Source organism: Zeus faber (assembly GCF_960531495.2).
Source record: "Zeus faber genome assembly, chromosome: 7".
Lineage (NCBI taxonomy): Eukaryota > Metazoa > Chordata > Actinopteri > Zeiformes > Zeidae > Zeus > Zeus faber.
The window spans coordinates 12,889,817-12,899,328 of record NC_137203.1 but is presented as its reverse complement, the minus strand read 5'-3'; the positions used below and the strand labels follow the sequence as shown (position 1 = coordinate 12,899,328).

General features: G+C 44.5%; 1 protein-coding gene across 1 annotated transcript in view; it reads left to right on the top strand.

Moving 5' to 3' along the window:
• dock8 (dedicator of cytokinesis 8) overlaps positions 1–9,271 on the top strand; it is a 61,239-nt gene extending 51,968 nt beyond the window's left edge. Inside the window, exons 41-48 of the mRNA XM_080004114.1 lie at positions 145–276; positions 762–896; positions 1,148–1,237; positions 1,327–1,563; positions 1,828–1,971; positions 3,177–3,283; positions 6,959–7,132; positions 7,726–9,271. Coding sequence (XP_079860240.1) covers positions 145–276; positions 762–896; positions 1,148–1,237; positions 1,327–1,563; positions 1,828–1,971; positions 3,177–3,283; positions 6,959–7,132; positions 7,726–7,777 — 1,071 coding nt within the window. The 3' untranslated portion in view covers positions 7,778–9,271. The remainder of the gene's footprint in view (positions 1–144; positions 277–761; positions 897–1,147; positions 1,238–1,326; positions 1,564–1,827; positions 1,972–3,176; positions 3,284–6,958; positions 7,133–7,725) is intronic.
• Positions 9,272–9,512: the final 241 nt, after the last annotated feature.

Genomic DNA, 9,512 nt, shown 5'->3' with positions numbered 1-9,512 from the left:
TAACAATTTGCGTTCTGAGCAAAGTAGGGAAATTGTAACAGTCTGCATAAATACAGTATATTGGTTCAAGCTGGTCCCAAGTTCACGAATATCGTTCATGCTGAATGCGTCCACAAATCCGTCATTCCCTAATTGTGCCGTTAGGGGGGTCTTTACGAGGAGGTGAACGAGGTCTACAAGATCATTATGCCGATCCTGGAAGCTCACAGGGATTTCAGGAAGCTGGCCTCCACTCACGACAAGCTGCAGAGAGCCTTTGATAACATCCTCCAGAAGGTAACCACTGCTGTGCGCTGCGTTCGTTGAGTTCCTCCTCGCGCCTCGACGGAGAGTTATGTGAATAAAGAACAAAGTCCGATTTTTCTTTTTAGGAAAATATTAATTTCCTGTAGTTCATCATCATTCTGTATCTTCCAGCGAAGGTGTTTTTTTTTTTTGTTTTTTTTTTCCTCCCCTCCCTCAGTCAACTGAGGACTAAAGAAGAGCAACTGCTCTTCAGAGACGACTATAATTGTCTTTTGCTGCTATTAATCATTTTGCAGGAGTGGGTGTCTCTCTTTTTTTTGGGATTGGGGATATCTCATTTTCTTCCGAAACTCATCTCATTTGTTTCTCAGTAGACGGGGTCCGGTAAAAAGGCTGTCAACTTAACGAGGGAGAATACTCGTAATATCCCCAAATACGGTATCACCCGTGTGCCTTTGCCCACGTGCTAAATGTGTGTGGTTTGAGTCCGTCAACGCACCTCCACGTCTCCCCAGGGCCACAAGAGGATGTTCGGCACCTATTTCCGGGTGGGTTTCTACGGAGCCAAATTCGGAGACCTGGATGAACAGGAGTTCATTTACAAGGAACCGGGGATCACACACTTGCCTGAAATCTCTCACAGGCTGGAGGTAAAGACAGTCGATGGAAATTTTGGGGTAATAAAATGTCAAATCAAGTAACCCAACAAAACACAAAAAAAACCTCCTTGCTTTCAAGTGGCATTTTCAAGTAACATTTTATCCTTTTAGTAATCGCCTTCAAGATCAAATACACATGTGCCTTCTCACTCAATGACACAAGTCGGTGATATGATGTCGTGATGAATGGCGTTATTATGTGAAAAGATTTATTTTATTTTTTTCCCCTCGACTGCGTTTAGAACTTCTACAGCCAGTGCTTTGGAGAGGATGCTTTCGAGATGATCAAAGACTCCACCCCAGTCAACAGGACCACGCTCAACCCTAACAAGGTGAGGCGAGACAGGCGCTCAGCGATCCTAAAACATATATAAAATGTTTATTAAAGAAGCGAAAAAAAAACACCTCAACTTCTGTCCAGGCGTATATCCAGATCACGTACGTGGAGCCCTTCTTTGATGACTACGAGATGAAAGACCGGCTGACAAACTTCGAGAAGAACTTCAACCTCAGGCGCTTCATGTACACCACGCCCTTCACCAAGAGCGGCCGGCCGCGCGGCGAGCTCCAGGAGCAGTACAAGAGGAAGACCATCCTCACCACCATGCACGCCTTCCCCTACGTCAAGACACGCATCAACGTCATCCAGAAGGAGGAGGTGAGGAGGCCCGCTTGATCGGCCAGGCCTGTCTTTGGAGTCATTAAATGCAGATTTACGCTGGGCACACACCGATCAGGCTTCCATTTTTTTCTTGTCGATACTGGGTATAAACATATATACCATCACTACGTCCCAAAACTAGGCGTCTCTACACTGCACTAAGTAGCTCAAAGGCTTCTCCTTCTTCTTCAGTTTTTTGCGGATTCCTTCATGTCTTATTTCCTTCCCCTCCCTTTTCACATCTGCGTTCCCACTCTCCAGTTCGACCTGACGCCCATGGAGGTGGCCATCGAGGACATGCAGAAGAAGACGAGGGAGCTGGCGGTGGCCACGCATCGAGAGCTGCCCGACGCCAAGATGCTGCAGATGCTGCTGCAGGGCTCCGTGGGAGCCACCGTCAACCAGGTTCGCCAAACGCGTCACGGCCGCGCCGCCAGCGTCCCCGTCTCCCCCTCCGACAGGGACGGATAAATTACGCCGTTGACGTCGAATTAACTCGAACGACGGAGTGACGGCCCAATAATCTGCCGTTTTTGAAATTGCATTCTGTGTACAGGTGGTAACGATAAAGCCTTTATTTTTAACCCTTGAAGATTTCCCTTTTCCCGCTAATGTGTAAAGGGGGGGGGGGATTAACAACAAGCATTTACCCCCCGCGTTTTCTCTATTACATTTCCAGTATCTGTTGTGATCACAGAGCGCAGGTGGGACACATGACAGTGATTGTACATCAAAGCGTCCGCGCCATCAATAAACCTAATCCTTCCTTTGCTTCTCTGCTGATTTAGTTAGAGTGGCACTCGACGGCCCCGTCTTTGCCTTTCATGTCTCCATCGCCGCACGCCGCATCGTACCAGCGGTCTCTTTGATCTGAGCCCTCCCAGGTCCTACTGGATGTTGGCGTAATGATGAGGCTGGATGTGCACCAGCCCCCCCCCCAACCCCACACTCGTTCCTAATCTGACAGCTCCCTCGCTCCAACCAGACGGTTGTATACATAACACTAATGCTCAGCAGCTCCGTAAACATGGAACGCTCCACTGTAATCAGTGGGAAAAGACGGGGTTTTGTGTTTTTTTTTTTTTTTTTTGCTTTTTGTTTTTTTTTGTTTTGGGTTTTTTTCTGCGAACGTCTCTCTCGGAATGGGGCGCGCAGCGCAAGGGCCGAGGGACCGGGGCCCGGTGCCTAAATGCGTTTACGATGCTAATCAGAGCTGTTTAGCAGACGCTGTCGTGCTACGGCCGCTGTGCGAGAGCGGACTGCGGTTTTATGATGGATACGAGTTGGGATAACAAGGTCTCGTATTGGGGCAAATGGGAGCCAAATGCCGGGCGCTGCGCGGGGTTAGTGGCCAACGTTGAGCAGGCAGGAGACTAATCATGGCGGCCGCTCTGATCTGATCTCTTCCTCATGTTCCAACCAGACATCCTGTCCTCGCCGTGGAAGCCTTTCACTAAGAAAGTGATTTTTTTGTTATTCCTCCCCCCACCCCCCTCCAACTGAAAGAAAGAAGAGCATTCTCCGTCCCTCTCCTCCTCACACGCTCTTAAAACGCCCTCTCTTACCTTTTTCCTCTCTCCTTGTCGTTTTTTTTCCCCTTCCCCTTCCAGGGCCCGTTGGAGGTGGCCCAGGTCTTCCTCAACGAGATCCCGGCCGACCCGAAGCTCTTCCGCCACCACAACAAACTGCGTCTTTGTTTCAAGGAGTTCATCATGAGGTGAGGTTCCATCGAAGGTGGACCGCACACAGGCGAAAATACAAAATCAAAATTAAAAAACCCACTCCCACCACCCCTCAGAAAAGTGTGTGTGTGTGTGTGTGTGTGTGTGTGTGTGTGTGTGTGTGTGTGTGTGTGTGTGTGTGTGTGTGTGTGTGTGTGTGTGTGTGTGTGTGTGTGTGTGTGTGTGTGTGTGTGTGTGTGCGCAGTGAGCCATCAAACTTCAACGAAATTCTTGTTTCGTACTTACCCCCTTTCAGTTCTCGTTTCCGATGTATTTTTATTGCGAGGCTCCCGTGGGCTCAGTTGATCTGATGATGTACTAACGTTTATTTCAGCGCATGCACCATTACCAGCGGCACTGCAGGAATAAAAACAGATAGGTAGTGTAGGTACCTGGGATGGACGGATGGATGAAGGATGCCCCCCCACCAGTGTCACTTAGGGTCTGTGAAGTACAAGAGTTGGATGTCATAGCAGCAAGCCAGATGAAATATACAACGAATCCACAAAAAAACAAAACATAATCTAATTTAACTGTAGATAGTTGATCTTTATTTCCTGTTTAATTATATCAGGTATTTTATTTTTTACCCCCTTCCTTATATTACTGATATCGCTGATTTTCATTTAAAATTTAAATGCATTACTGTTCCCAGGAGCAGTTTTGGTTTTATTTTGAATATTATAAACCCAATTTAAGCCAACCCTCCAAATAAATGTTTTTAAGATGGTATTATCCTGTGTGTGTGTGTGTGTGTGTGTGTGTGTGTGTGTGTGTGTGTGTGTGTGTGTGTGTACGTGTACGTGTGCGTGTGTGCTGAGCATCTCGTGTGGAAACCTCGTTGAGCTTCTAAAGGTGGCTTTTATTTTTAAACCCTAATGTCACATTCCATCTGCTTTGTTTGCTGCGAGCAGCCTGTCAAATATTTACTGTAATTTCACAAAGGTTTGTTTCCCTCCATAATCCAAGCAAGCTGATACTAGTCCCATTTTGTATGAACAGCACCAAAACCCTGAACTATGGCTTTTTTAGAAAATTCAGCTGGAGACTTTATTTAACCTTATTTTACTTTGTTTCTGTGTTTATCCGTCTCCCCTGTGGTGATCCTCCCCCTCTCGGACAAGTAATGATGATTAGTTGTTTATAGACCAAAACATTGTAAGATCGTTCTCCAGAGAGGGGGATTGGTGGCGGTTCAGTGGAACAGAGAGCTGTGCTCATGTCGTCCACAGGACAGAGTTATTGCAAACAGTTCTTGATGATTAAGGAACGAATAAAGAGTTGCATTGCAAGTTGAGAAGTTGAACTCCACTTGCAGACTCACTCTGTCCTGGATGGAATAGCAAACAAATACTCTGTGTTGTATGCCCAAAAAAAACAACAGCTGGAGATTTTACAGTGTGCTTTGGAATTAGTTTATTTTCTAACCCCGAAATTGAATGTTTCCGTCCATGCGTCAGACCTCCCACCTCAGCATTTCACTGCATCCTCTTGGATGACGCTCACAATGCCTCACTTGCAGACGTACATATTGTAAGTGGCTTTGAACAAAAGTGTCTAAATAACCTCACGTGATAATATTAGACATGGTCTAATATAAGAAAAACAAAATAATTATGGCCACACAGTATATGATATTGAAACGCTGGTCTGACTTTTGGACCCGGGCTTCTAAAAGCAGCAGGCCATTTTAGGTCCCGATGCAAAGGGACTCCCGAGAAGAGACACCTGTTCACAGTCGCATTGCCTTATTGCCTTTTTTTTTTCTGTTTTAAACAGGTCACGTTCATTCAAACTTTATAAAAACGTGTTTTTTTTTGTATGCTACTGGTTTCACCTCATTCACCAGTACTTTAATCAGATTCATGCACAGATTCATACACCGAAGTTTGATTACATTTTATTTATTATTTTTCCCAATGAGCCCACTTCAGAGTTGATTCGTTTCCTCCCCTGACCACCAGCGAGCATAATCTGTGTCTTTGTACAAACCAATCCAGGCGCCAAGTTGCCCTTTTCTCGGCTGTTGATGAGCTCGATCTTTGCGCTGTCTGGATTTCGAGACAAATCCAGGTTGAATCGATGCATTCTGGCCTCCACTCGTCTGCCCACTTTTGATATAATATTCTGTATAATATAGAAATGGGTTTGCCAAAAAAAAGCCACAAAAAAACCCAAAACTGGGTACCTTCAGGGACCTTCTTCAATTTTAGATTAAAATAATTGAGAAGATAAATTTATTTATGAGTTTATTTTGGATGGCACTGAAAAATGGACTTGTTTTTCCATGGTACTTGGCTCTTGACTTCCAGCCTATTTATTATGCTACGTCCAAAGTGGAGTAGCGGAATGATATCATTTTTAGGATATTAAAGGGACTGGTATTGTTTTTCTACATCACAGAGTGGTAGGTTTGATATCCTGCCGCACATCTGAAGATCTTGGGATTTATGAATTGGAATATCTCCTACTTATCGCCCTCTGTGTGTGTGTGTGTGTGTGTGTGTGTGTGTGTGTGTGTGTGTGTGTGTGTGTGTGTGTGTGTGTGTGTGTGTGTGTGTGTGTGTGTGTGTGTGTGTGTGTGTGTGTGTGTGTGTGAGAGAGAATGTGAATTCAGCGTCCACTGTTCCAAAATGAGCTGTTGCACTTTCCATATTCCCTTCATTAAGTGTGGAGAGATAAAGTCAGACATGTGTTTGCAATCTGCCCTGTCTCTGTAGTTTCCTTTGGAGCAGTCCCTATGTCGGCCATTATACATATCATGAGGCGGTGCTCCGGGCGGACCCCGCGCCACCCATTTTTCGTTGTGTGTTCTCTGTTGTCCGGATTTCCGTTGGTTATCCATTTGCGAGTGCAGTATTTTTTCCTTCTGTCGTTGTCCCGTCGACGAGGCTCACAACTTGGCTCGCAATGTCGCAGGGATGGTGGAAAGAAGAAACTGGCACAGTCGGACCCTCTGAAAGTTCAAACGCATTATCACTGTGTTTAGACTTCCCGTGCGTTTGTGTAAAAAAAACAGATGAGGCGGATTCATCGACCTGTGCGCGCAAGACTTTACGTGTTAATCGGTAAATCTGGCCTTTGCTCTATTTTAAGAAGTGGTATTAATAGGCGTTTACCGCAGTTGCGCCGGTGCATGTCTCACCCGGGTATATCATTTGAGAATAACCCTCTTTCAGATACTGCAATTTGATAAATAGAGGAGAAAAATAGGTCACATTGATTTTCTCATCAATATTTCCCCGCGTAGTGTTTTGCAGCAGCAAGAGTATATCCATTCCAAGCTTCTATGTTGGTTGCCCCGGCCATCCTAATGGGAAAATTGTGCTCGGTGTGATTTGTCGTAGTAAATCGGTTGCTGAACTGGGAACAGCTGCCGTCTCAGTTTTGTGGCGTACAGTAAAAAAAAACAAAAAAACATCCCCTATTAAATATGACCCTTAGGGGATTGTATGAGAGTGAGAGCTACGTATTGTAAGATATTTATTAGACATAATTTATACTAGACAGTGTGATTCCAATTCAAAAGCTACACGGCACGGTCATAGTGTCGCCGCAAAGGCTGAAGAAAGGAACGATATATCCCAGTGACCTGCTTTTCTTTATCTTACGCAATTAAATTGAAGCCGATCTTTCAGTGAATCCAATTGGTCGAACGCCCTCTCCCGTAGGTGTGGGGAAGCGGTGGAGAAGAACAAGCACCTGATCACCTCGGACCAGAAGGAGTACCAGCAGGAGCTGAAGAAGAACTACAACCGGCTGAGAGAGAACCTGAGGCCCATGCTGGAGAGGAAGATCCCCGAGCTCTACAAGCCCATCATCAGGCCGCCTCGCCTGGACAACAGGTAGACTTAAAGTGGTAATCCATAATATGAGCGCCTTTATTTATCCCGCATTTGCTGCTTTGGTTAGGTGGAACTCGATCAGAAACGGCCGTCCAATGTTATTTGCGCGATGCATGCGCTGCCCTGTGTGCCGTTTCCATTGTCGGCGGCGGGGTCCGCCCCCCAGCGTGAACGTAAAAATTGGGCGAACGCGAGTTGCAAAATCGACGGTGACTCTGATAAAGCAGCGGAGCTAGTCGTGGTCATTCACAAAAACATTAAATAAAATAACCTCGAATGAGAAAACATCCCCTCGTAGATGACTCATCTTATTGATTGAGTCGCGTCGTAAGCATTGTAGGTCGACGCAATGTGACTCAAAGCGGTGGCCCGTCGAGGCTGAATGCTTATTGGACTCTCCACAAGCGGAATACGAGGTTTACATTCCTGTCTTCTGTATCAGAACATGCCCGCCCATGCGAGAAAACGCTCACAAACTCACTCTCCCTTCCTTCTTTTTACCCTCCGACTCTGACCCTTCCTCTGCCTCCTCCTCATCCTCCTACGTGTCCTATACCCCCCGCCACTGTACCCCCCTCTGCTCTCCTCCAAAGGGATTCCTTCAAACGGCTGAGTCTACGCAGGACTCAGGAGGAGAACCCCTGAGACGCCGCGGCTCAACCGAGGAAGCGCGGCGGAAAGAAAGAAAGAGACGCGGAGGGATGTTCCCCCGCCGGAGCGAGGACGAGATGAAAGACGATACGAGGAAAGGAAGCAGGGGGACGGGGGTACACCTGCGTCCCATGTTGCACCATCTCGGTTTTCTCAACCATCCAATTGTCACGTGCTTTTCCTTATTTGAGTTTGCAGTACGGATCTCCGTAACCTTCACTTTGCTTGAGTTTTGTCTCCTCCGGTTACGGCCGGCGTCGGAAACGAGACGGACGTCAGCCGCGGGGTCGGGCTCTCCGGTAAAAGTGTAGCGTCTCACTGTACCTCGACGGCAACGTCCGAGTCCTAAATAAGCTGCAAAAAAAAAAAAAAAAAAAAAAAACGTCCTCTGAGTTGTTTAGCGATCGAGAGTTTTATTCTGAGGTTCTCTCTCCGGGAACCGTACGTGCCAACGATGCCAGCGTCTCACACACGCATATGTGTGTGTATTCACATAGTATTTTGGAATATGCATCACTGAAGTCACTTTTTACTCAATCGCGATAAAGGATTTCCGAGCATATTCTATTCTTGCAATATTGTTCCTTTCCTCTGAGTGTCCAGGCAATGAGTGACTGCCACAGCGGGGGGAGCTAAGGATAGTTTCTCTAACGGTAAAAATAGACAGGATTCTTATGGACGAGATTCTCTTGTTAGTCTTTAATAGCATACTTGATTTATTTTTGTGTTTGATATGACTGGCCATGTAGATAGTTGCGGGGTTTAACTTATTACATGAGTAAGATGTTTTTAGTCATGGTACATAATTTAGCTGAGGCTCTAAGTTAATATGTTATCCTTATCTTTACATCAACACCCATAATGTAAATAGAGAATTTCAGATAATTGCAAAAAAAAAAAAAGGTTTACAGAGAAAATGTGTTTTATTTCATTGAAATTTCTTTTTTGTTTGTTTGTTTTTTAATAATGAGAGCAATAATAATATTACATTGTAATGGTTTAGTTTTCAGGCTTCAACATGTAACATTCCACATGTTACAGCAAAGCACTTGTTTCTATAGAAGACCACTCTGTGCCAAATTTTAGTTTTTCTGCTTTTACATACGAACCCAAGTACCTAACCAGAGATGGAATGTTTTGTCACAGTCTTCATGAAATTATTATTTTCAGTAAAAATTATATAACCCTTTCCAAGGAAGAAAGATTTGAGGGCGCCCTGTTATAAATAAATAAATATAAATAAAAAAGCTGCAGGTATTCTGTCACAGTGTGCACTGTATTTGAACGATTGCTGCCGAATGTAAATATCAATTGCTAACAGTGTGCATTCAGAGATATATTAGTGGCATTCATTGACATTTTTTTATTTTTTCTTTTATGTCACTTTTAGCTTATGTTGTATTAAAATGTGGAATTTAATTTCCTTGTCATGCACATGTCATGGTCATGCACTTGAATAAAACGTCTATGCACATTTAATTTCCTTGCTTTAAGTGGTCACATTTCTCTTTATTATTATTATTATTATCATTTTATTATTATTATTTTAAAATATATTTGTTAATTAAGTGAACAGCATTAAAAAGTTAGTTTCATTATCATACTTATCATATGCACATGCATCACCAGCATAAGGCAAAATCACTGTGTAGTTACCAAATGACTACCATGGAAAACTAACATTGGGGAATGTTATTCAATTAATTCATGTTCATAAAGCCTTGTCAGG